At 39.4% G+C, this 27,955-nt stretch overlaps 1 protein-coding gene across 6 annotated transcripts in view; it reads right to left on the bottom strand.

Annotated features, from left to right (window-relative positions):
- Nucleotides 1–3,038: 3,038 nt before the first annotated feature.
- LOC129360700 (protein diaphanous homolog 2-like) overlaps nucleotides 3,039–27,955 on the bottom strand; it is a 431,171-nt gene continuing 406,254 nt past the window's right edge. For all 6 annotated transcript variants that reach the window (XM_055031060.1, XM_055031065.1, XM_055031064.1 and 3 more), the window contains one exon: nucleotides 3,039–6,030. In XM_055031060.1, coding sequence (XP_054887035.1) covers nucleotides 5,966–6,030 — 65 coding nt within the window. In that variant the 3' untranslated portion in view covers nucleotides 3,039–5,965. The remainder of the gene's footprint in view (nucleotides 6,031–27,955) is intronic.

Genomic DNA, 27,955 nt, shown 5'->3' with positions numbered 1-27,955 from the left:
ATTTGTTAACTCTAACTGTAGTTTTGTATTTGAAATTGTTTCCATGATTGGTTTTCATTGTTCTTCTGCAGAGGTCAAACTGGTCAGTTTCACACCTGGGCTTTCACTACACAGCTGTGTTGTGGTAACAGATGGACACTTTGGTTTAAATAGCTTTACAAACATGCAAGGCATCCTCTGATGAAGACATCTAAATGATGTGATGCGTTTGCTGCTGAAGCCACACGGCTTTTTAAATGTGGAAGAATTAGGAACCCATTATGACTGTGTGATTTTTGACTATACAGGATGCAGCTGGATTTTGGAAAATTTTATTGATCAAACCAGAGGTCAGATTTGAGCATCATTTCTGTCTCCAGCTCAGAGAAAACTGCAGATGGTTTTCATTTTCTTAGCACTTGTAACCGGGATCTTGGCTGCTATTGTGTAAAAACTCTTTGGTTTTAAATGACAAGTGTTTTGTTTAGTTTTCTTTTTTTTAACACAAAATATAACAAAAATTAACATCATTCAAATAATGTTTAAACACAAACGTAGATCTCAAGCTGCAGAAATAACCCAAAATACCTGTAGCATGCAACAGAAACTCTATTTTCACAATAGGAATATAAATTCAGTCCATTTACTGACCTACAATTATTTATCTACCAGTGCAAAGAAGCAAAATACAAACAAGAATAATTTAAAAGGACATCTTTTGTTTGAATTAGTGCTCATTAGTTGGTGTTAATTACTAATTTAGTGTCACGATTGTTCAACCAGATGAAATTGGATCCGTTAGATTCGAGCGCTTCTGTAAACACCGTTTCCTGTCACTTGGATGAAACAGGAAAGACATCGACTTTTACAAGCAAATCTGATCTAAAATTTTTCTCAGGATCTTTTAATAATTATTACATTTAATTTTTCTTTATTGAGGAATAATTGTGGTTATATGTTTTTTAAGCAACCACAAAAAAAAAATCTCTTTACAATCTGGATAAAAAAAGAAGACAGAGACACAATTTTAGTTTTCAGAAATCAGTTTTAATAACAAAGTGGTTATTAATTTGTACCATTCTCCATGGAAGGACAGCCTTCATAACCATTTTGTTTTTTCCCGTGTTCTAAGCATACAAATAACCTCGAAATGTTAAAAATATAAATGCTTCTTAAGACAATAAAACATACTCGGTGACAAATAAAAGGAAGGTAGGCAGGGATATGGCAGCTTACGCATCATGGTCAAACAGGGTTAGTCAACAAAAATAAGCTTTGCTTGTTGATTCAGCCGCAGCTGAACTTCATCAAATCACCAGCAAAGTCTATCAAAGTAGGAAGAAGTGGATAGAAGTGGATATGTGGCAGCTGGTAACTGTTTACCAGAAGACATGCTTAGCAAATAGTTCACTCTGTTAGCAGCAATGTTGCCTTTGCAAATCTTGGAACAAATCTTCCCTTTGTCTGCACAGAATTAGGAGCCTTAAAGTTAACCTTTGCACTTCATACCCCTGCCTCCTCACTTGTATGAGAACCATCAGCACTCAGTGGCTTGTAAAACTGTTTATTCCCCTTGAAATTATTCACAATTCATCACATTAGAACCACAAACTTTGTTGCATTTTATCACGATTTTATGAGATAGGCCAACATAAGATACTAGTACGTATTTATGAACGTTGATAAATGGATTTAAACCGAAGTTTCAACTCTTTTTGTAGCTTCTCATGTATTTTCCTTTGAAGAAAAGCATTCCCACAGCATGATGCTGCCACCTACTTGGTGCATTATATATCTGAAGCCAACGTTTTGCAATAAATTGTATTTTAGAGTGTTTCCCTAAATACAACATTATTACAGATTCTTTCTTCTACACCAATCACTGCTTCCAAAAGTAGGGCATCCTTAAAAAGTCTTAAACTCAAGGTCTTAAAATGTTGTAAATAAATAAATAATAATAATAATAAACACGTTTGCTTTAAATATGTTAATTACATGTCTATCGTAGCAGGACTATTTAATCGTATATTATGTTTTTTCAAGCTGCACTTTTTTCTGTCAGGCTAAAGTTTGAGTCATAAACATCATTGCGTTTTGAGACTCAAGGTAATTGAAGCAATGCTAACTAGCTCTGCTAATTAGCAAGCTGGTTATCAAAGTTATTTACTCATTTAACATCTTTTGAATGTTTGTTGTGATTTAATTCACAATTAGTCTTTAAAAAGGTCAACATTTTAGATGGTGTAACCCTTCTGGTATTTACAGTTTTATCTCTATTTAGCCAGTTGTACATATTTCTTTTGTTTGTCTTTGGATCATATTATTTTTGATACTAGCCAATGTTATGTGTAAATTTTGTCCTCACTGTATCACAGTGTATTTCTTTATTTGTTTTTAAAGTAACAATTCCAAAGAAATGCTCTGAAGTTTGTGGTTTTAAATGTGAAACATCTCTGGTGTCATAAACACCCAAAGATTATCATCATCAGCTGAGGTTTGTTAGTAACAAGCACAAAGATGAAGGTATGATTCTCTGTTTTTCACACGACTATAATGGATCAGTTCAGGCTCGTCAACCTGAAAGGCTCCAGCTATTACTTTCTATTAAAACACTATGGGATGAAGAGACAACAATCACAGCTACGATGAGGGATGTTTTTGTGTAGGACTCTCTTAATTTTACGTTTAGCATAGTTTTTTTTGTCCTGCATGATGCCAATTTTTCTCAGTTTTCGGTTTGTGACGCTGTCTTTCGTTGCAGGAAACTATTACAATAACTATTAATTACTCTACTTATTTAAAAATGTTTTTTTAGATGATAAATACATAACTTAAAATCACAACAAATCTACCTTTAAAAATGGTCATCAATATTGACCAAAATAAGACTTTTTAAGATGTCTGTACAGCTTAAAGGCTAATTGAAAAGAACTTTCAGGGTTAAATACGTTTTTGAGCCAAACTTTATAATCAAAATGCAAAAATTTGCACATTTTTGCAGATAAACATCCAATATCATGGCAGATCTGTGTTGCTGGAGGACTAATCTAAAAAAAAAAAAAAAAAAAAGGTCTTATTTGAAGCTTAAAATTGTCCAGGTGTGGTGTTGCGAGGAACAAAGGGTGAGAAGCGATTACAGAGAGGAAATCACTTCTTTTGACAGCGCATCTCTATCACTGCTGTGTACAACACGTCCTCAAAACTGCCGCCACCGCAGAGTCCCTTATCCAGAAAACTCATTCTCAACGCTTTTGCTCTGTGACGGCTCCAACCTGATATTCAGCTCAGAGTTATTGTCTTCTTAAATATGCAGACTTCGCGGAGCGTTGTGGGCGCACCTCGAGCCGAGATGATGTGTAAAATTGCATTTTTTAGATGCGCGCGGGCAGAGGGAGGGGAGGCTCCGTGAAACAGACGCATCACAAGCAGCACTGGCAGATTGTTTAAATGAAAAACCTCCATCTATTCAGCCCAGGAGTCGAGACCACTGCCTCCCATTTTCCCTGGGTTCCTGTTCGAATTACTGAGGTTGCATGAGGTGCGCAGACACACGAAGCCCAAAGCAAACTTATGCTGTTGCTGAAGTAACTTCTGTCATGGTAAAAGGGTCACTTATGTCATTAGTGCTCAGGAACTGGAAGGCATTTGGAGACTCGCTCACTAAGACAAGCATCATCCTGCCTGCTGTGGCCCTCCGTCTGTAATTCTGGTCATGCCCTGTCTCCGTGTGGATTTAATGGTTGTTTTTAGTAGCATCTGCTTACAGTCTAGTGAAGTGAGGGGGACAGAGCCGCCCTTAGCATGAATATATGAATAAATAGTTTACATTGAAATATGAAACTGGGTCCTTACTAAGAAAGGAACCCACTGTCTTTTATAAGAGGAAAGCTCAAATGGTGTCGCCGATCCTGCAGCAGTATTCGTGCACTGATTGATTTCTGGAAACCTGCCGATTCTTATTTCTGTTTGAGAGAAATAAGAATTAAGACAGAAACTGTCTTAATATTAAACTATTTCTGAGAAACATCCCTAGTGCTTCAAAATAAAAACATAAAGAAAGGGAAATTCTCCAGAGTGTGGCCATTATTTTATCAGAAATAAATACACTGTTAGAAGAGTTAAATCGCTGCAATAAACGATTAATGAAGACGTTTTATACTATACTTAAGGAATTAGAAAAAAAAAAATACAGTCAGGTTATATTATGTGTTTTGAAAATACAAATTACCCAGAATATTACTGTAATTTCAACTGGCCTGTGATGTATTTGGTGAAAACAAAAGAAGGTGATGTGGACCACAGAGGCAGCATTTACTCAGGGTTGAGTTTGGTCACGACATCGTTGGTCTTACATGATACAAAATTAAAAAAATAAATGCAAAAAGTCAAATGTAAAATGATATGATTAGAGATTAACAATGAAGGCTCCCACAAACTTGGGTGTACTTCCTGTCGCACATCGAACGGTTTTAAATGTGACGGTGAGCTGATAAGGTTGCCAACTTGGGGACAAAATGGAGTCAGAATTTGAAGATATAAGAAATAAGAAATATAGTATGTTACATTAATGAGGAAATATAAAGACCTTCACTAAACAAAAACACTTGAGAAATTAAGGAAATTGTTACACATGACGCTCGTCGACCGTACAGCCGAGTCTGTGGGAGCCTTAACCGTTCTGTCGCGATCATTTGGCGTGGATGATGGGTGATGATGGTGGTAGGAGTTCGCCCCACAATCTGTATTCGATCTCTGGCAACTCTCAGCTTGTGGGCAGATGTGGCAACTATCCAGTAGCGTGCCGCCATCAATGTGTGTGAATGGATGAATGACTGAGCGTAGTGTGAAGTGATTTGAGCCTCTAGACTTGATGAAGTGCTATACAAGTGCAATCCATTTATTATTTGAAATGTAACACAAAAAAAAAAAAAAAAAATGTTTTTTTTTTTTTTTTAAGTTTCTTCGATGTAACTTCATCTTAAAACATCTCAGAGTTACTGAAACTGGCTGATTTCAGTAACAACTTCCAGTGTGAAGAGTGTTGTTCTCGTGCGCTCATAAGATTAGAAGTGGATTTTACAGGATTATAGTTTCTTATCTAAGGGAGCAGTCAGTTTTCACACAGCTCAATTTTCAAACCTTAACTTCCCCCCCCATTACTCCAGCTGTTTTTTTAGCCTTATTGAAAAAGTGCCATAAACATGTAATACCTTTTAAACACTGAGGTGTGCTTTGTTGAAACCCTGTGTGACCTAACGAGAGGTCTGAGTGTTCTTGTTTGTCCCTGACAGAGACCTGGATGCATTTAAAAATGTCAGCCTCTAATGGTAACAGCAAAACTAACCTCGGGACTCAAATCGGCACCTGAAGGGTAAAAGTGAGATTACACAACACAAAATTAAATCAACTAAAATGTCTTGCAGTTTGAATGTCAGTGAGTCACGTGCTCTGTGTTGGTGCAGACAGCCGCCAGCTCCTGTGGCTTTGTTGGAGTGCGAAGACGCGATTATGTCTGAAGAAAGGACGTTAAATGCGATAGTATTACACTGTCCTCTCTTCCTTTAAGACTTGTAGTTTCCATTTAAAGGACAGCTGTCCATGTTCCTCCACAAGCATGCAGTTTTCAGAAGTCCATCTTGGATATATGTCTCTGTGCAGCATACTGTTATGTTTCTCCTGTCAAAACTGAGTTAATTGAAGCATTTGGATTAAAATATAGGTTAAACCTGAAAATTAACAGCTTTTAAAATGTTTCAGTTCCAAAATCTTTAAGCAATAAAAAAAAGCATACAATAAATATGTAGCGTGTCCAATAAAGACTATAAATGTTATTCCATTCTTTAGGCAGTTTTCCATACTTGGTGCTGGGTAAGCCACAGGGAGGGAGGTGGTCTATCCCTCCTGATGTCTTCCTCGTCTCCTCCTCCTCCTCCTCATCGCAGGCCTCTTTGGCACTTATCTAGGGTCTTGTAGTAGACGCGGGTAATCATCGAGCTTGGTGATTTGGGTTGTGGCGTGAGCGAGACCTTTCGAGGGCTGCACGGCGGTTGTCTGTTCAAGAAGAGATGGGGGGGAAAACAAACAGGTGAGACTGGAAAAGAAGAAGGAAGGGCTACATTGATTCATGATTGGCAGAGGAGCTGAACTACATAAAAAAAAAAAACTGCACAGAGAAGCTAAAAGAGGGGAGTGGAGAAACAAGGCTGATTGAGAGCTAAGCAGCAGGGGATGACAGAGAAACAAGGAGCTGCAGGAGCAGAGCTGCTTGTGTCTGGTACCATAGTAACTCCCTTCATCTCCTGATCCTGGCTTCTTCTTAAGAGACCCTCAACTGTCCTCACATCAGATGTGACATATGCACAGCAAATAAAGGGTTGTGGCGTGAGCGAGAAGACAAAGAAGGCAAACATACGAGCAGGGATGGAGAGGATTACACATCCAGGGTGTTTTTCTGTTAGCATCAGCTTGTATGGGGCATTAGAGAAACTTTAGCACCTCAGCTCACTTTCAAAACAATTCTTTCTCCAACTGTGAGCATTTCAACAATTGGTTTACAAATGAACTCCACATTTTATCACATTAAAACCACTGACATTTTTTGGTGAGTCTTACATATGAAAGATCAATATGAGGCTGTGTGTAACTAAAGTGGATGGAAACAAAGTTCTTGCAAGTCTTTTGGAGTAAATATCTACCTGCTTTTCACATCTAGAGACTAAAGTTTCTGCCTTTTCTTCTATGAAGATAGGAGAGAAAATGAATATGCTTAAATCTAATCAAAGGATCTGCAACTCCAGTTGTCCATTGCCGTGTTTCCAATGTTTTTCTTTTATGCACATTTTAAAGTATCGCTTTAGAAAACTTTGATGAAAATGGTTAAAATTCAAAACAACTTCCTCAATTTTCCCAAAAAAGTTTTTATGCTCAGTTGAGGTGGTTCAAGGCTTTTGCAAAAAGATAAAAAAGAAGAGATGGAAACATATTTGCCAAACAAGTTCTGATGCTGCAAACTTTCCCAGCCACTAGTGGTTCTGTGCCTCACTGGAGGCAGGAAACTGAGAAATTTGTAAATCCAAACCTCCAGCTCAGAGGTAAGTACTCTCAATACTTTTTGCAACATTTGGTCCATGCTAGTTTGCAACTTCTAAGTCTTATTAATCACAGCAAATAAAGGGTTTGCTATGTGAAGCCTGTTTGATTTGCACCAAACCAGTTGATGGAAACACATGTAATTTGTATTTTCCTTCTTTTTAAATTCACATAATAAAAACACATCCATTTCTTCTGGATTCATCCGTGCTCCCACACGCTTGAATCAATAGACTGAATTTTCTCCTTAGCATCTTAGCAACTTTTGCAAAGTTCATTTAATTCAAGCGTGTTGGAGCAGGGAGACCTCCAAACGTTGCAGGGTAACAGCACTGGAGGACTGGAGCTGCAGACCCTGACCTAAACCTTTTCCGACCATGAACGTCAAACAGGATTTCTAAAGGGGTTTGATGGTATTTTATGTAGGTCAAAAAATACAATCCATTTGTCTCATCTGAGAGGACAGATTCAAGATTTCTATTTCTAAACATTAAAGCCTTTGTTTTGATCTAAAACACAAAATCCTGATTTGAAATCTGTGGTTGTGTGGAAAATGTGTAAAAGTTAAAGGGTAATAGTTTTGCAGGCACTATAAGCAGCGGCAAACATTTCCCTTGGGGTGAGAAATAGGCGACAGTTGAACTCTGGGGATTTTCTGTTGCCAGGTTCATGACAAAGTCATACAAATATTTCTTCCTCTGCTATCCAACCGTGGCTGCCCAGAAATGCCCAGGACATCCTTCGGGCAGCCAGGTGGCAGGTGGGGCTGGACGGAACCAAGAAGCCGAGCCACAAAGACGACCGCAGGCACACCCACGCAGGACTCCTGGTATTTCCAAGCATGCTACTGCCAACGCGCCCATTACTCAATGCTCTGCTGTGAGGTGCCAGGCGTCCGAGGCTGGGCGTTGGTTAATGGCAGTCATTCCATCCATCATGTCAGGTAATGAGCTGAGAGCGAAAGCGATGGCTGGGAGACATACACAAACAAGATCCCGCATTCACAGCGGCGAACAGAAAGCAGGTTGGATACAAAGCATCATGCAGATGGTGCACAGGAGGAGAGAGGAGGAGGGAGAGAGCAGAAGGAGGAACAGGAAGACAGTTCAAGATGTAAGGAAAAGAATGTTTTCTCTCTGCTTTTTCCAGCCAAACGCACGTTTACGCGCTGTATGCTAGCGTGAGAGCTAACGTGTTTTGGCAGTGTGTCCAAACACATCACAACTACTTATTCATGCACTCATTTCGTTCTGTCCACAGGTTACGCTTCACTCTGTGAGCACGACTCACGAAACCTTCCTCCTTTCAAAACAAGCTTTCACAGCACACAAAAAAAAGAATTGAGGGGGAAAAAATGGGATAGTTTCAAAAAATAAATAAATAAAAGTAGATCATCCACAATTTATTCCTGCCAATCATTTACGAGTCCAGCTGCTGTAGCCTCATTTCTGGGCGAATAGTCGCCTTTGACCTCTCAGAGGAGCTCGGAAAACAGAGCCTCGGTCTTGGAGGCATTCATCTTGAACTACATTTAATCCAGTAAACAGGATGATGGGAGGGCAGAAAGACCAACTGGGACTTTACAGAGCAGGACAAGTAAATAAAGACAAACTGGATCAATCTGAAATTAAAAGTACTAAAATGGGAATTTAGTACTTCATTTTATACCTTTGAAGGTTTATAAATTGCTCAAACAAGTTTTTGCACAATCTGGCTTTTATCTGGGTCAATAATGTGCCATGTCTGAAATCGAGTTGGCCTCAATGAGGATAAGAACAATAATTCATGGAAACAGGGTGACAAAGAACTCTGGCATCTTAGCATTTTAGACTTTTTCTTTTGTTTTTGCTTGTCCCACAAACTGAGATGATGGTCCACATTCTGGTCTTTACAAAAATATTTGGCATCATTTTTGTAAAGAATGTTAGATGGGAGTACTAAAATATTGGAGTATAAAACTGGGTTTTTAAAGAGACCTTAAATTAATTATGCTGGGAGGAAAGGGCCATAATTCCAGCAAACTATGGTTTTAGGCTGGAAGCCCAAAACGATTTACCCAGCTCAGACAGTTTAAGAATAATCTCTTTTTTTTTTCCTTGATAAAAATACATCTGACATTGAACAGAAAAAGTCATTGAATGTCTGATAAAGACTCAAAAATTGGTATTTGTCTTTGTCTCCACAGTTTATCATTTTTAAATAAATGTTTATTACATTTAAAACTTCACCTTGCTGTGGTGAATTTGGCTGCTAGTGTAAAAGAAACTCTTCCAAAAATTACATTAAGTTAAATGTGATTTCAGATTTTTATGGTCACTGTTTATCTCCACAATTATCTAAAAAAAAAAGGAGGCAAAGCATCTGCATATGGCAACAAACTGACCCACAACTTTCCATGTAACAAATAATTTATGTCTGGGCTTGGTTATTTTAGAAAGCGGCCATTTTGCATGCTGTGTAAGCTGAAAGCCATTGACCATTAGAGTGACCACTTGCTGAAACCCTTCAGAAGCACTCCCTTACTGTAAGCAGTGGTTGCCAAGTGCCCTTTTGGGGTTTTGAAGTCTCTTGCCTAACTGCCTAAATATACTGGAAAGCTTTTGTCAAAGACTTTGTTAAAAGGGAGAAAAACCTTCAGCAAAATGCATCTCCATCACAGGATTCTTGAATAGCGAGCTATCTCCAGGTGCATACAAGCCCATCTTTTCTCACCCCACATCAATCTATCACAACAACTGAACAAACAGCAACCATTTCTACTGGGAGCGAAACATTACTGCTAGCCTCTACTGAATTGAAAGCTTCAAGCACAGACACACATATAAATACGCACGAACTGGTGTAGAGGGAAACAAAGTGAGGCAGGGGAAAAGGAGGACAGATCCACACAAAAGAAAAAAAAAACTACTCTCTTTTTTTGTGCACTGATTGCAACTCTCTCTACTCGCGTTGGTTTTGATGGCTTCTTTACCTGCGTCTCCCAGAGGCGACATCTTTTCGAGTTACAGCAGAAGCGACACAGAGGAGCACGAGAACAGGAGAAGAAATTGACAAAAGAGGATCAGGTATTCTGTGTTACGGCAGGGGGATGTTGGCATCCCAGCACTTAATTAAGTGCTGGCTTGGCACCGTGTCACAAAATGTAGCTAAACGCACCGTGAAAATCAGCAGGGGTGGGTGGAAGGAGGGCAGAGTCACTGACACGCAGACATGCACAAATGCATACTATCTCTTTCATTGTCACACACTTGAGGAAATGAATTGTTCCTTAAATTAACTTCAGTGTGAAATCTCTGTGCATTGCTTTGAGGAATTCACACATGTACGCCTCTGCTTCTAAAAGAGAAGAATCTCTGCATGTACATCGTGACGACCCAGACCACTCAGGAGAAAAATAAAAGACCTTGAAGTCAACCTTTTCCTCAAAATTGCCTAGAGTAAGTCTCTGTCTTGTGCTATGATAGATGTGATGAGATTCCTTAACAGATTATGTGTCTTTATGTCCTTTGTGTTCCTGCCATCTTTTGCTAATTGCACTGAATTACATCATGATGGTGTTCAGCGATGTGTAAAAGGAGGAAATCCAGCCACTCATCTATCAAACGCGTTCAGCTTGAGGTGCTGGAAGGAATTACCTCTCCTTGGTCAGAGCAAACAGGAAGACTTCAGAGGGATTACACCGGGATAGTTAAATACTGCATGCGCAGCAGGCTCTGGGCAAACATCTAAATACGGCTCACTTATTGATCAAGGTCAAATAATCAAAAGGCTGAAGCAGCTTCAGACGGGAGAGGCTGTTTCCGCCGTCTTTTGTGTTAAACAAGTGAGCAGTGACTTCTCTCACAGCATCGCTGTCTTTGTGAGATTTCTCAGAGTGGCTTCATGCCTCACTTTGTGACAAGTTGAAACATAATAAAGGTGATTAAATCTCAGCATGTAGTGTTTGCTCCCTGGCTAAGAAGAAAAGCATCTGTAGCAGTAGCAACAGGAACAGTCACAACCTTCTGTCGTCCCCTTTTTTATCTTCCCCTCCCGACAAGCAGCCTCTGAGCTACAGAGTAATGCAGAGCCCCTCAGTGGAACAAGATATGTTGGATAAATGGGATGCACATGGCGCGCTGCTACTTCTTCTTTCTAAAATGTATAGACATGGTGTTATAAAACTTTATCTTGGCAAACACAGCCTGTTGAGTGGTGAGAGGTGTCAGTGAGACTTTTCTATTTTATGGTACAGGCCAGCCATAGATTTATCACACAGCTCATAGACCAACAGTGGGATTAAGGCAACAATCTTAAGGATGCCCCACTTATCACGATGGGTCTTAAGAGCTGTTCATGTTTTATGTGGTGCATTAATTGTGATCTGGAAAGATGTTGGGACTACTTGGATCTAAAATCAGGAATATTTAACATGTTGGATTGTCTTGGCTTGTCTGAATGTGACATTAGCCAGTCAGAAAGCTGGGTGACAGAAACATAGATGGGAGTCCAATTAAACATTCACACAGCCCTATTTAGTCTAAGTAGCACACAAAGTCATCTTCATTAGTTTTCTTCCATTTGTCACACCAACTTTACCATAATTGGACCTGCTGCTTCTTCTTTGGTGTGGTTGAGTGCCTTTAGTTAATTTTAGTTGTATATATTATTATTATTATTGTGTGTTTGTTTATTTAATATTGTATATATTTGACTCTTTGCACGGGAGTTGCAATAGACATTTCGTTGAATCCTGTTCAATGATAATAAATGCTATTCTATTCATTTGTTACCACCTGTGATGGTCTCATGTACAGGAAGCTATTTATGTTTTGCTGTATTATTTGAAGTTTGTAAATCCCAAAAGCAGAACAATTGGAGGTGTAAATATTGCTGTTTCAACAGTTTTTTTACAGTCTGTGTTACGAGAGATTTAATAAATATAAACCAATTTGAAAATGCTCTTATTGTGCTGCATTACCCTGATTGAGAAGTGCCATGAAAATTTGAGGTTTTTTCAATACCATAATATTAGTATTTAAGTTAAAACAGCTCCTAAAAATACTGTCCAGGATGGTGTTTCCACATGCCCAATCAATTTCTTGAGACAGTCTGAATTTCTGCATCTCAAAGTTGTTTCCCTACGTCTATGAGGACAGACGATTTTCCATTGTTTGCTGCAAGCAAAGACTGTCATGCTTCTTGTAAAGTGAAAAGTGAATTTGGCATTTTTGCTGTTTGTCCAAAATAAAACAAAGTGAACAAACAAATACTCAACCTTTGTAGCAGCTGCATTACAAAAACCAATTTTACAAATCTGATTTTTCTCATAAATACTTGAAAAACTCGCATCAAATCCTTTTCTGTGTTACCAGGCACCAAATTGCATCACTTATCAGCACATCAGTGCTGCTTTCAGAAAGAAGCATTCTCTCATCCAGCCAAAGCAGCCATCCCCCCTGCACACACACACACACACACACAAAAAGATGGAGCCACAGCTGAAATGTTGCCGTTCAATAGATGTGATAGTGCGCAAAAAGGCCAAGCCTCTGTCATTAAACTGGATACCACACTTTAATTTGAAATTTACTGAATTTATCAGCAGAGCATTAATTCAGTTTGGTAAAACAGAGTGGGGGAAAAAAGAATAATTTGACAGCCATACTAGCAGAGACCAAGCTCTCCTAATAATTAGCTACCATATGCCTATAACATTCACTGAAACACTGGGTGGTGAAAATCTAAAAGCTTTATAAAAACACTTGTGATCTTGTTTCAACAAATCCATAAGCTCCTCTATCCAGCCTTCCAGTGCTCTGAAAATTGAAATAATTGATAGATACAGAGCAGGAAAAGCAGCAAGAAGACTGCAAAGTTTATTTTTGGCAGCTGTTTCCCCACTTTCTCATGTAAACAAGTTCTTTCTGTTCATATGAAGATGAAGTTCAGAAGAAGAAAAATCAGAGAATTAGAAAGCAACATAAACATCCTTATATTCAACTGGAGCGGCGGTGCCTGCAGCTGCCGTGCAACCAAACCTGCACAGATATTGCTATGATGGAGGGATTATCATTAGTAAATGTTTTCCTGCGTCCACAGGGGCAGATTGATCAAGCTGCCTTATGTTCCAGTCAGTGAAATGAGGAGAGTTTTCCTGCTAGGGAATATAATACATCCAATAAACGCCAGCACACAGAGCAAAATCTGTTAATAGCTGACAAAACAACAGTGTCTCCTACAACACCATTATGATCTCAAAACACACACCGCTAACATCTTAAGAAATTCATTTTGCCTTCACTTGAGCATTCTTTCAACATCACATAAAATCTGCCTGTACAGTTTAGGGACTGGAGTATAATCCAACATTTCAATAGAGCTTGAACTCTTATTCTCAGCTAGTAATTTAAGGGCTTTTAGAAGCTGCATTCTACAGTGGTATTTTTCTTTCTGTCAGTTTCAAACTGTAACAAAAGAAATAAAATGGCAATCTTGCTTTTAATAGTGACACAATTTGCTTTGCCTTTTAGAGCCAACTTTCTTTGTAAAGAAAACCCTTCAACTATAATGTGTATGGGAACATAGTGGGAAGAACCTGCTTGCAGTGGCAAACCATCAAGGTCGTGAAAGCATTCAGAGGAGACACTCGGTTGATCCAGGTCAGAAACAAGAAACCTACCTAAAGGGAGGCTTTGTTAAAATTTCCATCTACAAGTTATCTGAAATCAGTTTTAATAGATACAAAGTCCAAAGCAGAAACCCTGACATCCTTCTTCAAAGAGAGACACCAACTTGTTCTGGCCTTCTTGTCTAGTCACTGTGAATAAAAGTAGTTTTTAAGCTAGGAGTAAAATTAGCCAATGAACAACTCATTATATTTGTTATTTTGGTTGTTTTGCTTATCTATTTTGGGTATTTAAAATGTTTTCCAGTTTCAATGCACATGTTCATTAGAAAGTAAAGTCTATTGATTTTTGAGAGCGTGAACTTGCATTTTCATGACATTATTAGAAAATGGTCTCAAAGCAACACTATAACTTCTGGGAAAATTTCTTGTTCAGCAGAATTTGTTGTTGTGAGAGGCCTGCTCTTGTGTACGGATATTGTTTCTGCTACAATCTTGCCATATTCTGCATCCTTGTGTCCAACCTTGGCCAGCTGAAATTAATGATAGTGCAACTTCATACAGATAAATTTGATCTCCCAATCACATTTAGCTTTTTTAGTACCTGAATGTCTCTCCATGCTTTCACAGACTGAAGTCTTCAATGATTCCAAAAATGGCATTAGATTTTTATCCAGTTTAGGAAATTGGGACAAGAACAAGGCAGTCATTGTAAAAAGAAAAAAAAAATCCAATATATGGAGCTCTTTTGAAGTTGGATTTGTGGAAAAACTGACTTTGGCTAAATAGAGGGGCTATTCAAATTGGAGAAATAACAGTTTGGACCGAGAAGGCTGTAGGAATTGGACAGACTTTGACACTCTTAGCTGTTTATCTAAAAATGCATGAAAACACAGGAGTTTGTATAAGTACCAATTATTGACAAATTCATCCAAATGGACAGACGGATGGATTTTGTTTTCAAGTGCCATCTGTGATGAGTAAAACAGTTTATATTCTGGCTGCAGTGGTTTTACAAGCGGGTTCTTCCCACTCTGTTCCCATGCACACGTACACTTGTTGCATTATAGTTGAAGGGTTCTCTTCAGACTCGTCTGGATGTCCACATTATCCGTTTTATGAGCTGTCGGCATGCAAACAACACCAGGCTGTGATTCTGGGCCGTCACACATAAAGGGTTAAATTGAAAGGATAGTGGGGCGTTGTGCCACTGCAGACAAACTCTAACCAGTCAAAGATGGTGGAAAACATTACACACACATTTCGTCTTGTCTATAAAACTCCCTTTCTTAGTTTCTGTTTGAGTCCTTTTCGGTTAAATGTGTGGTACACCTGTAGCCAGTGATATTTTTAAAACTGTGTAATTTACATGAGTGGGCTGCAGAATGTCATGGGATCTGAAAGCGAGGAGGCTGCAATCTGTGTTTTTCTATGCAGAATGTCATAGAAGGCAGGGGTGATCAGGCTGAAAGAGGAAAATGTTTAAGACAGGTCTGGATAAACATGCTTAGGCAAGATACAGAAATTCTCCCACTTGCCATGTTTCTCTCCCCTTCTTCTCTCTTTTTAATCCCTCTTATTACTGACATTTCCTCCAGTGTTTACAGCAAAAAAAAGCTGTCAGCTTGTGATATCTTAGTACATTCATTCAATTAGCATAGCTAGGACAGCTAGCATAGCTAAGTATCAGTCCTTCAGTGTATTTCCTGAAGGAACCATGCAGAATTTCAGCTGAAAATGGACACTACATCCTGAAGTATTATACCATTCAGCGCTTGTGTTTACGAGCTCACATTCATGTTTGACAGCCTGTATACAGAATTTGGAGGAAAAATATGTTTAAGTGGCAGCATTTTGAGATAAATGGTAACAAGGAGAGTAGCAGAGAGCAGGGTGGTCATAACATGGGATTGGCTTTGACAGCTCAAAGGATTTGCCTCTATCTCCACTCTATCTGCTGGAGTTCTGGGATGGTGCATAACTTGGCAATAGTGCTGAACAACTCACTAAGAATGAAGGTATTCAGGTGAGGTTTACTCTTGTGCATCACAGTCGAGAACGTTTGAGCCTAAGATAAACAAAAGCATGAGATGCCAAACTGTTTCATTACAGTGGGCCTCTGGTATTTATGAAGGTCAGCTGCTTGCATCAGATATAGCCCACAAATACTGGGATACTCTCTAAAATGCTTATAGCTGCTTATTCGTTTAGTTCAAACACCACATATATCTTAATATGCATTAATTTGCACAACGAAAGCTGCCTTTGCCCTTCATTTTGCCTGTGCAGTAATCATGCACAGCTAAAAAGCACTTGGTTTTAGCAGCTTTATGATCCAGAATTGATAAAGAATTTAATACAATTCACAATTGTGTTAAATTAAAAGTAAGTAAGAAAGATTTAATACAATGAAAAGCAGAAAAAAGCTGACTTTGGATTTACCCAGTTATGATGGGTAAAGAGTAGGACATTACATTTTAGATAGCGACACCTGAAGGTAACAACATGAAACATTTGAAAACTGAAAAAGAATGCCTTTATTTTTTATAATCAAAGTTCCAGGCAACCCATGACACAAAATATGACCCACTTTCACCGATGAAAAAAAAGTTGCGGGCCTCAGATTTTTTCTTTTCCATTTCACCAGCGACACTTAGCTTCTCTTACCTTTTTATTACCTCAACCCTGCATGGAGTGCTCCTATTGTCAGACATACTGTGCATTAATGCAGTCCTTTCACTGACATGCTTTCATATGCACACACACACAGCATTTAATGCACACTCCGTGGCTTACAATACCCCACACTGTTCCTTTCACACCTAGTGGAACGAGCTCGGTCTGAGAGTAATGCTTCCTGACTGCTCGACACTAAATATGTTTCGGCAGAGGACAAAATCGCTGCACATGTTCCTACACAAATGCTTATTTTTTTTTAGAGCGGGATGAAAAGTACTACTTTGCCTACTCAGTGGTGACTCTGACAGGTCTCACTGGGGACCAAACAGCAAGACCCAAAACGTGTCTGCACCACATGCACTTATCTACTGTGTGACAGTCGCAGTGAAAAAAAAAAACATCAGTTCTCTTGAAGCTTAGCTAACTTTTGTTAAGAGTTTTGATGGAAAACAATGAGCCTGACAGTCTATGGGTACAGGAGGCTTCTTTTTTGGCGTCCCCTGTTTCAAAAATCTCCTTAAAATATCACTACTAGACTCGATTCCTCAGTCACGGAACAATGCCTTTTGGCATTCAGGGATGCAGCAGAGGCACACACAGCCCAAATGAACAGTTATATGAAAACGCTTTTGCAATCGATCAGTGCCTGAGGCAGAACTCTCATTCATGATTGTCCTCTCAGCAGTCGAGTTTCAGGAGGCAGGCTTCAACCCAGGAATAACCATGAAAGACAACCAATATTCTCAGGAGTAAATTCTTTGAACTACTAAGCATTGCCCACCTGTTTCCCCAACTGTTTGAATTTAGTTAACACTTTGAGATTATCTCTCTGCTTGGACTCAAACACTGGATCATACACTTTGCAATTCTAGTGATAGTAGGAAATGCAGAGCATTATGCAAGAGCAGAGTGATGTAGTGGAACATTAATCTTTGCAACAGCTAATACAGGCCCTGTCTGTATAACAATACACTTCAGTATGTTCCCAAGGGATTTTTTATGATAGACCAACAATTACAAGAATATTTAAGAATTGGGTTGCTAAACTGTTGAACTCGATGGGTCTTTACTTGATTAGTGCCAAAGATTCTTAGTTGTTCTTAAATCTGAGTGTTAAGCTTGTCCAGGTGTCAACTATATTGACACCTGCTCATAACATCTCCAGTTCACTCAAACTTCTGCCATGGAGCTTCAGTCTCAAACAGCTCCTCCAGACTATGGCAGCAGCAATAAGTAAAGAGCTGGTGGAACTATACATATGCAGTTGTACAGATTGTAGGACTTCTCAGTCCAGTGGTCCTGAAGACAATTGTAAACGGCATCATTGGACACCATGGAGAAGCTTTGTTGAGAGGACATGCTGCAGAAGGAGCATGATAGAAGGCTTTTAAAGAGACAGAGACAAATTTCACAGTATCACCTGTGGCTATGATGCAAAGTCACATTTCTTTTAAATTGTTTTTGATGTAAACAACTATTTTCATAACAACCGAAGGTAATATAATATCATTTCATAGCACAATCAAGTAATTATGTGCCTGGAAAATACAGAACCTCCCTTTAAAGATTCCTTTCTTTTTGCTCCCCTCCAATAAAGTTAAGTTTTTATGAATCCTTTCAACTGACAGTTGTCATGAAAAATTCCATCTGAGCTGTGCATCTCTGCAGCTCTTCCAGAGTAACAAAAGGCTATTGGCTTTTGTTTTCTCCTTATTAAGTTTAGGTGGAGAGTTTTAATGTTTTTGGATGATGGCTTGTTTTTTCACTGATATTCTCTAAACAAACTTGAAGCCTTTACACAGATGAAGTTCTGACTTTGTTTTCTCATTGAGAAATGTTACTCATTACAGTATGAGTGAAACCTGACATCCCAGGATTTCAAAATCATCAAAAATAACTCAATACTAACAATTATTAACAATTATTTAGTAGCCAGTCCCATAATTTACCAAAGTAGAATTCTCTATAGAGGCGACCAGTGTTGTCAAATATACACATTGGATTAAAGATCTTGATTTTGGCCTTGACCAGCAGCCTGAGACCATGACCACAGGGTGTGCAGGAGCCATGGAGAGCACAGATGGGGCCTGTGGCTCAGCCCTGAGTTTCACAGGCCTACGCCAGGAAAGAGAGAAGTAATCCATCAGTCCAAGGCATTCTGGTGCCTAGGGGCGTCAGTCACTGATCCTGTAAGACTGATTAGGCCTCTGCGGGAGGCCAGGCCCCCCGACAGCATGGACATCAGTGCCCGGCTTGCTCCACTGAGGCTTGATCTGAACCGGTCGGAGCCAAGGCAGTGACCTGCTTCCATTTGGATTGAGCAGAGGCAGCTATGTAGATCAAAGATGTCTATGTAGAGCTAAAGTGATGTGGGGAAAGTACTTTTCAAACTTTGATCTTTTACAGCAAAATGAGAAAAAAGCATTTTAGATATAAACGATTAACATACGTATAACCTGTTCATTGACTATGGCATAAGCTTGTGGCTTGTATCGTGAGGTGCAGCATAAAACCCCAGATGAAGTGATACAAAGTTAATTACATTATCCAGCTGTATGATGAGCAGCTGAGGTCAGAGATGGCATCAGTCAAACAAGCAGCTGGAACCAGCAGCAACCAAGGCAAGCTGCGTGATTGACAGGTGAATGAGCAGACGGAGAGAGATAGTTAGACAAATGGAAGCTAAGATATAGTTTGACAGACAGATGGGAGCGTAAATGGATGGTTTGGCAGCATGATAAGGTAAATAGGCTGATGGATCACCAAACAAATGCAGGAGGAGGAAGGAAGAAAATAAAAAGAGAGAAGAAGAGAAAAGAATGCCTTCCTGCAGACAACAAAAGATAGGAAGGCAGATAGCCTGATAAACACAGATGGATTGTGTTGATACACAGGGAGGTGGGGCAAGATCGATAGATTGTTTTATTCTATTTGCTTGGCAAACTGGAGATTTGATGTGGCTGCTATCAAGCCGATCTGTTTCCGGCGACGCCAGCCGTGACTGTTACAGATGGTGAGATAGCGACACATCTCAATCTTTGGCTAGCCTCGCTGACGTCTATCTTGGCTGTCCTGGCAGCATCAGTTTCAGGAATGTCATCACTTCTGTGTCATTAAACAAAAATCAGGGTCTCTAGGGGATTACATTTGAGTCGGTGAGTGGATTACAAAATTGCAGACGAGAATAAAGAACAGGTTTCCTCTGCTTGGTTTTGAGCAAAATAAAATGGACGCCCTGGTAACCTGATGCCTCATTACTGTTGCTTACGTTTATCATGTCAAAATAGAAGACAAGGGTGTCCAAAGTTTACAGGGAAGGGTTCTCCTAGTTAGAAAGGTGGCTTCTGTGTGCGGCTGTTTGAGGGACATGGGGGTGCACTGCGCCAGCGTTGATGAGTGATTCCAGGGCTTATAATAGACAGGAAAGGCCTAGAAAGCATGCCCTTTAGAGGTGCAGCATCTCTCACTGTCTGACAGCTTACAGGGTCTAGGCTTCACAATGACACCTTCACGGTACGCTCAAGATGACACACAAAAACACATGCTCACAGGTGCAGAAAAGTCTTGGCAACACAAACAAGTTTGGCAGCACAGACACACAATTACACAGGCGTGCACCTGCGCACACACTGATGCATCTGTGATGCTGGGATATTAGGTGACAAGTGGCATCTCAGCATCATGGTGACAGTATTAAAACATATAAAACAAAACCAGGCAAGGAAAAGAACAGCCAAGAATGGGTCTCTGGAAACAAACATCTGTTTGTGCCATGTTATGGAAGGAGTGCAACTCTCTGTAAATAATCACAGAGCTAAAGCCTCCAAGGTGAGGCACTGCAGGTACGGTGTCGATTTTTCAGAACCGAGCAGAAGGTGAAGTAGGTATGTACCCAGATGTGCTCTCTTTTTACTAGAGACCAGAAACCTACTGATTATTTTTACCAGCTGAATGTTTCAGGAGTTTGGTTAAACTGAATTTTAGTTAGGGGCTAAATTGATTTGTAAAACAACAATGAGGATTTTGGCAAAAAAATAAACTATTTTTAACCTTTATTTTGGTTCACATCTATTTGCTAAGCAAATAGATGTGACTCACTGTCATCTCAGGGTACTTTACCCAATTATAAAGAATCTGTTTGTCCAATTGTAATTCAAATTAATACAATACAAATCCAAAAGCATACAAGGCATGACAAAAGTATTTATAAACCTTTACTTTTTCTGGAAAAGAGCTGGAAAAAGACAAACCGCAACGAATTTGTAGCAAAAAGTGACTATAAAGTATTAATTAAAGGCAGCTGAATGTGCCTGGCTACATTTTTTAAATTTATTTTGTAAAATAGAACAATCTAGAAGCTATTCAGTTCTTCATTCCTATTCCCAACAATGGGTAAGTTGCAACATGAGAAAGCAGCAGTCCTTCACTCCGTGTTTCAGACGGTCAAACCTTTTTACAGAGGAAGTGCAACTGAATAATGTAATGTTATTACCTCATGGATTTCCCCGATGAATGTAGTGACACACGTTACATAACCTGCTTGGCTTGGGTTTTCTCTGCATTTGGTCGAACAGCTCAGTCAGATTAGCACAAATCTACGTTGTAGTCCTTGATTGTTTTGCACACAAACATGGAGAAAGCAACTGGTCTGACAGCTGCTGAGTTTTCCCAACAACCCAAACTTCTATTGAATCTTCAGATTCTTCAGCACTCCCACCACCATTGCCTAACCCAGCTTAATAAAACATGGTGTTGGGTGTTATTTATTTATCATTCCTCCTTTTGATGTGTCCCAGCACACACAGTCAGAGTGAGTGATGGAGATCACAGAAGTCTTCGCCATGCTCTTTCCTCCCCGCGATCACCATCGGACCCATTTGGCCATGTGAAGATGCTCCCCTCTGTTCACATGGGGGATGCAGGTTGGTGTGCTTCCAGAAACACTTTTCGCTTTCTCTTTCAATATAAATGATTCATGGCAAGAGATGGTCCCTCATGTACACAAAACACCACAACCCTTCCTGCGATGGGGTGCACTTTGCTACCTTCATGTTCTTGCTTGTGCATTGCTTGCATCGATGTCAGTTCAGGTTTTTGTATAAAAAACCCTCCAAAGTAGAGGTGGCAGATGAAAACCATATAAAATGGTTTACAAATGGTGCAACATCTTCACAGCCATCAAACTAATTATTTCAGATTACTTTTTCTTGTCTTGATCTTTCTAATCAAGAAAGCTAACATTGGAACTGTCATGCAAAGTTAGAATTTTATATAACTTCAATACACACTATAAAAACTTAACATTTTATAACTTTAAATCCACAAACTTCCATGCAATTTTTTAAAAACACATTGTCACAAAATAAGAAATAACATAAAATATTTAGAAGCATCTTTGGGTGAAATGATGCCTGTGGGTATTTTTTTGGTTTGTATTTACCAGCTTTGAACATCTAAAAAGAGATTTTTTTTTATCCATTTCCTTAGGCAAAAAAACACAAGTTCAGTCACATTGGAAGGGAGCGCATCTGTGACTATGCAATTTTAAGTTTTGCTATAAATTCTCAATTGGACTTTGACTAGTCCATCCTTCCACTGCATCCATGTTTATTGTTGTTAATGTAAAACTCCCCTGAAGAATTTTGTAGCCTCTAAGAGATTTTCTTTCCTGTTGCATGCATCTTCCAATTAAATCCAATAACTTTCTCAGTTCTTGCTGAAAAAAACCATCCCCACAGCATGACACTGCCACTGCTACACAACATTTTGCAAGTTGGCCATTAAGTTCAAATTTGATCTCATTTAACCGAAACACCTTTCTCCATCCAATTACAACATTTCCACACCTAAAACAAATGTGAAAAAATTTACAAAGTATGAATACTTTTGCAAGTCACTACTTTCACGCACACTTCACTTATCCATTTGTGCAGCTGCAGAGCCAGAACACATACTCCAACGCCAGACATCTCGCCAACAAGGGATTCTGTGTGGATGAAAAATTCATCCATTCCTTCACTTATTTATCAAGAAGGAAGATATTTCTGCAGGGATGCCCTCCAGAGATGCGATGCTCACATGCCAGGCGGCCTGCCGCCACTTTACCCATAAGGTTTTCAATAAAACAAGCAAACAACACAATTCCAACGCCTATAAATAAGTGATCATTCCTGAATAAAGTGCTGTACACAAACCCCCTCGCTGAGGCCACTCATCACACTTTAATCGGAATCCAGCGCCGGTCAAAGTTATCCCTCCCCCCTCTCCCCTTCTTTTAGTTTTTACCTTTGAGCAAAGTGAGAGACTGACAATCTGTGGAAGCAAAGCAGAGGCAGCGATGATTTTGCGTCATCTCTGTACCATCACCTGCTGGTTAAGGTGCAGCGCCTCTGTTTTATGATTGATTAAGCTATCAAAAGGTGTTGCCCCTTCTTCTCATCCTCTATCATTTCTTCCACACACAAACTCTGGGTTACTTCCTTAGTTATCTCTCTTTCTGGAGGCAGGTTGTTCACAGCAGTTTGAACGTTCAGCGCTGGTTCGCCAGATGCTTGGGCGTCTGTCAACATGCTGCTATTGTTAGTTAGTTTTTGATGAGATTTACATGGCAGGAAAGCCATCAAATAAGACGTACCACTGAGAATATGAGGGGGGATCACATCTAATCCGCGCACCTGCATGCTGGCAGCGCAAAGCCCCTGTTCCAGCCAGACCAATGTATGCACACAAAACACAAGCAGATACATGGAACCTCCCACACACACAATCAGGACTGTAAACTTACACAGCGACTCGACTTTGATTTAGGTGCAGGTTTTCCTGGGGCTCAAAGGATCATAATTACCACACTTGTTGAAAAACTCAACACACACATCCTAAATAAGGATTTGGAAAGAGATGGGAGCATTTAAGTAAGTTTTTCCTCAGACAAGCATTTTAAAAACATGACTAAATACTTTCAGGAATTCATGCTGTTTATTTTCATCTTGTAAACAGATGCTGTTTTCTATGTTTTAAGTTTTGTAGAAGTATTTACTTTTTACCTTTATTGTATTTTATTTGGGTTTTTTGGGATAGACGAGCTCTATGTAGTGCAAAACAAGCAGAATATTACAAGTAAAAATCAGAGCGACCCTAAGAAAATCCACTTCCAACACTGACTTGAAAAATCACCGACTTAGTAAAATGAGTCGACCTTTGGGTAATTTAATCTTTTTGAAAGATACAAATATCTTGTGAAAAACACCAAGGTTTGTTGCAGAACATTGCTAATACCATTAACAACCCACAAAGGATCATAGCAGACAGGTCAGAGATATAACAAAATGTTTGATTGTCTCAGAATCCAGTTTTTACTCATTTTTACTAACATTTCTGCTATTATTGCACATCTATTTTTATGCTCAATATACTGTATTGTAAATTCTCATTCTCATCTTCATATATTATACTCCTGCACATTATGCTTATTTAAAAAAAGTAATCTCACTAACTTGGATATTGAGTACACTATTTATATTCTAATAATGTTCCAGTATTGTGTAAAAAACTTGTACTGTATATTATTATAACTAATATTATAGCTGTGTTAATTTTCTTTTTAACACTTTTGGAACTTTTCGGTATGAAACTGTATGCTCCTGTTACACCTGAATTTCTCTTCTGTGGGAAAATAAAAGCTATTTCTATTCTATTTTATTCCATCTAAACATTAAATTCAGACAAGACATGAAAATCATCAAAGTCTAAACATTTGGGGCAAGAAGAGTGGTAGCATTGTGCTGTGGGGATCTTTTTTTCAGCAGGAAAGCTGGTCAGAGTTGATTAGAAAATTGCAGTACAGGTTAATTCTGTAAAAAAGTTGAGACTAGACATGAAGCCTGTGCATTATTGGCTAAGAGTGGCTAAAAATATGCATGCCACACTTTTCATATTCATTCAAAATAAAAGTTTAAACCAGTGAATTATTTTCCTTCAGCTTTGCAATAGCTTTACATTGTGTTGGTCTGCCACATAAAATCCCTTAAACACACTGGTGTTTGAGGTTGTAATGTGAAAAAGCAGAGAAGTATTAGTAGTTTTCAAAAGTTTCACTCTGGCCATGTGTGTGCTGAATGAACTTTACAAGGCTTAGTTTCTAGACCTTGTACTTTCTGGGATTATGTGGTCTATTACACATTTTCTCCTCTAGCACAGTGATATGTGTGCGGACACACAAACACAAACTGAGCACATCAAACCTGTGCTGATTAAAAAAGAACTGGGTCACGAGTGTCCTGGCTGGTGGCACTGTCTGCTCTGGCTCAATAAGCCCCACAGTTACCCAGAATCCCTTGGCATCCGTGTCAGAGCCAGGCCCTGAGGCAACACACCTGTGTCCAAACGTCTTCTCTGGGATCAATTAGCATTAAAGTTTCAGAGCTGTTCTCCCGCAGTGTGGACATAGTGTACACTGGAGGGGTACAGCCTGAGAGCAGCCGCAGAAACAGACCGAGCTGCGGAGTAAGAAATAGATTTGTAGACACAATAGAACAACTGACAGAAACAAAAAACAAAACTCCAGTTTGTTAACCCAGCTATACCTCTGAGTACAACTCATTCCAACTCACTGTTTCACATTTAGTCAGTCATAAAAATGTGTTTCAGATATGTTGACTATTTCTGACCAGGTCATTGTTGCTTTAATATATCAGCAACTATCTAACTAGATTGCTCTGAGTGTAATTTATTCAGGCTTAATATTTCTGCAGAAATCCAAACTAATTTGTGAATCACTGTATTCATTTAACCTGACTGAAAACTCTGTTTTTGTATCATTTTGTCATCCAATTTTAAAAAGTTATAGCAAACTGATGGGGAAACAACCAGCATCTGTCCCTAGAAGATGAATCCAACTGGAAGTGGAATTTGTTCACCAGCTTGACCAGCACAAACCTGGCAACAAAACCTTTGACAGCAGTTCGCTGGCCACAATCAACTGATCAGCAGTTAAATTAGGTCAAGCCATCTTCTCACAGTATTAGCTTCCACACTAAAGTGTGTGGACATCAGTGCAATTTGGTAGGACTTAAGTATAGTGTATTCACTATAGTGTATTGAAAAACAAAAACATCAGAATTTTGACCATCTATCACTTCTATGACATGTTATGCTAATATCAACAAGTATGTTTTTTGTCTTAGAAAGAAAATAGGTCAAAAAGTAGAAGAGGTTATGATCTCTGGACTCCTTAGTGATATAAATCTAACTTTCATGTGGCCTGAAATTGAACCTGAAAGGAGCACAAGTGATCAGCGCTAGGGACATTACTTGACATGGACACCAAGACGTGCCAGATCAGAAAGATGGGAAGGCGAGAGAGGCACAAAGCGTGTGCTGCTGCTGCATTTCAGTTCTAACAGAGGACCGTATTTGATCCGCTTTCTGTCACCCACTGTTCAAAGTAAACGTACTGAAGCAAGCTGCAGGGTTTCTTTGACTGAAGACAGTTTCACCCTGGTTAGTGCAGAGACGTAGGTGACTGTTAAAGCAACACTAAAGAGTTTGACTATTTTCACCCTCCACAGGGTTCTTCATCTCTACATCTAATTGTTATGTGTCCATTAAGCTGAAAGTGCCTTTTTCCTTTCAACTTCATCTAAACAACTTTAAAAGCAAACAACAAAGCATGAAAGTTTTTTTGTTTTTTTTCTTCTCTAAATCTTGCTGTTTTCAAAGTACAGTAAAACAAAACAGGGTATTGGTGAGATGTTATAGAGGCGAAAAAGAAAGTTATGAAGTGCAGTTCCTCTGTCCCTTGGGGCTTCTGGGCAGTCTCGGCCTCAGAATGTGCATAATGAATGTCAGTGTGCCATTAAAATGAGTCACAAGCACAAAGTGTTAAGGTCACACACTTGCTAGATTGCAGCAATAAATTATAGTCAGGAACTTTACTTTCTTGCTGCTAAAAAGTTCACGGTATTGAACTTTTATCATTCAAATTTCTAAGATTTGAGTAACTTAGATCAGAAATAGGTTCATGTAGCCATTATGTGTAGTTTGTGTCAATAAACCCTTTGCAATATACCCTTTTAAAGCTGTGAGCTCAATCATAGTGATGGCCATAAAAGGGCCAAGAAAACAAAAGTATTTTTAAAAGTTATTAGAAATATAATTTCCTTATATCCCTAATATAAGGAATATAGGCGTGACTGGTGTAACAGAGCTTACAATGAGATTCTTAGTATGTGTTGAATACACATCAACAGGCATCTTGGCTGCATTAAGAGTGGAAGGAGCTTCAACAACAGCCCAAAAGGAGTTAAACTGATCCAGCAGCAGAACAGCAAGACAGACTTCAGTTTGATTAGAAATGACAAGGTACGTAATATTATGAGACCGTTACTCACCTAATGGTGCTTAGTTTTATGCCAGGAGCCTTTACACCAACCAACATAACCATAGGCTTTTCCTTGTTAGTATTAGTTGATCACTTTAGAAATGAGATTTTGACATAAAAAAGGGTCCAAAATATACATTTAACTCTGTGAACTTGAAATATATGTAAGAAGGGGATGTCTGGCAGTATGATTTGAAAAGCTTGTGAGTGATTGTCACTTTATGCCTCTTCTCTGTTCTCCTATGCTCATCTTTGATCTATTTTGTTGTTTTTGTTCAGACCCCTTATAAAACTAAGCCACAGAATTAACTGGATTTCCACAATTGCTCTCAATTAGGCCATCTTGGTCAACATTCAAGAGTTTTCCACCCACTTCTTCCTAGTTCAGCATGTGGTCATGCACGTGTTCTGAACGAGCCCTTCTAAGCCACACTCTGCCATCGCTGCCCATCCTTTCACCTAGGTGAAGCGACACGGAGCTCATCCCAAGCAAACAGTCAGTCAACAAGTAGGCGTTGGTGTTTGTTTTGAAGAGACGCCACAATCCTGGAGCGTTCACCTCAGGGGGTTTTCCCACCGACATGCGTCATTTTACAGAGAACATGGATGTGTTTGCCTCTATTCTCATCTGTGTGTGTATGTGTGGTTGCCACAGAGGAAAGGGAGCACCGAGGGCAGCTGTACCTGCGCTGTCTCGTGGTTGTCTCTTGACAGTGCCCTTCACATCACAGCATGGGCCTGGATATGGGATCTGACATAAGTGACCTCCATGCCACATCAACCTTACAAGACACACAACTCGACCAGTATGCAGCACAGACGGATCAGCACACACACACACACGCCTATAACAAGCTCGCATGTATGGAGATTTGGGACCATAAATACTAAATCCAAAAGCATTTTGACACGCATGATAGAAAATATGTCTGAAGATGAAAAATAAAGGTTGCTTCTTCCTCCATTCCAGCCACAAACTGCACACAATCTGCCCCCCCCTGGGCTAGTTAGCCACCCAGCCCCCCTGTCAGACAACTATCAATAGGGATTCCAGCAGAGCGTCTGCTAGACAGCATGGGTAAACAAAGAAGGGACGGAAAAAAAGCCTGAATCAAAGGGAGAGTGGAGACCCTGTTATTCTCTGTGAACAGGAAATCATTTGCTGGCAAATTGTGACTCATTTCAAAGCATTTTGTTTGTGTGTGTGCGTGTGTGTGTGGGTG

This window comes from Poeciliopsis prolifica, unplaced genomic scaffold (assembly GCF_027474105.1).
Source record: "Poeciliopsis prolifica strain line A6 unplaced genomic scaffold, Auburn_PproV2 SCAFFOLD006, whole genome shotgun sequence".
NCBI classification, from domain to species: Eukaryota; Metazoa; Chordata; class Actinopteri; order Cyprinodontiformes; family Poeciliidae; genus Poeciliopsis; species Poeciliopsis prolifica.
Note: the sequence above shows the minus strand (reverse complement) of the source record. Positions and strands in the feature narration are given on the sequence as shown.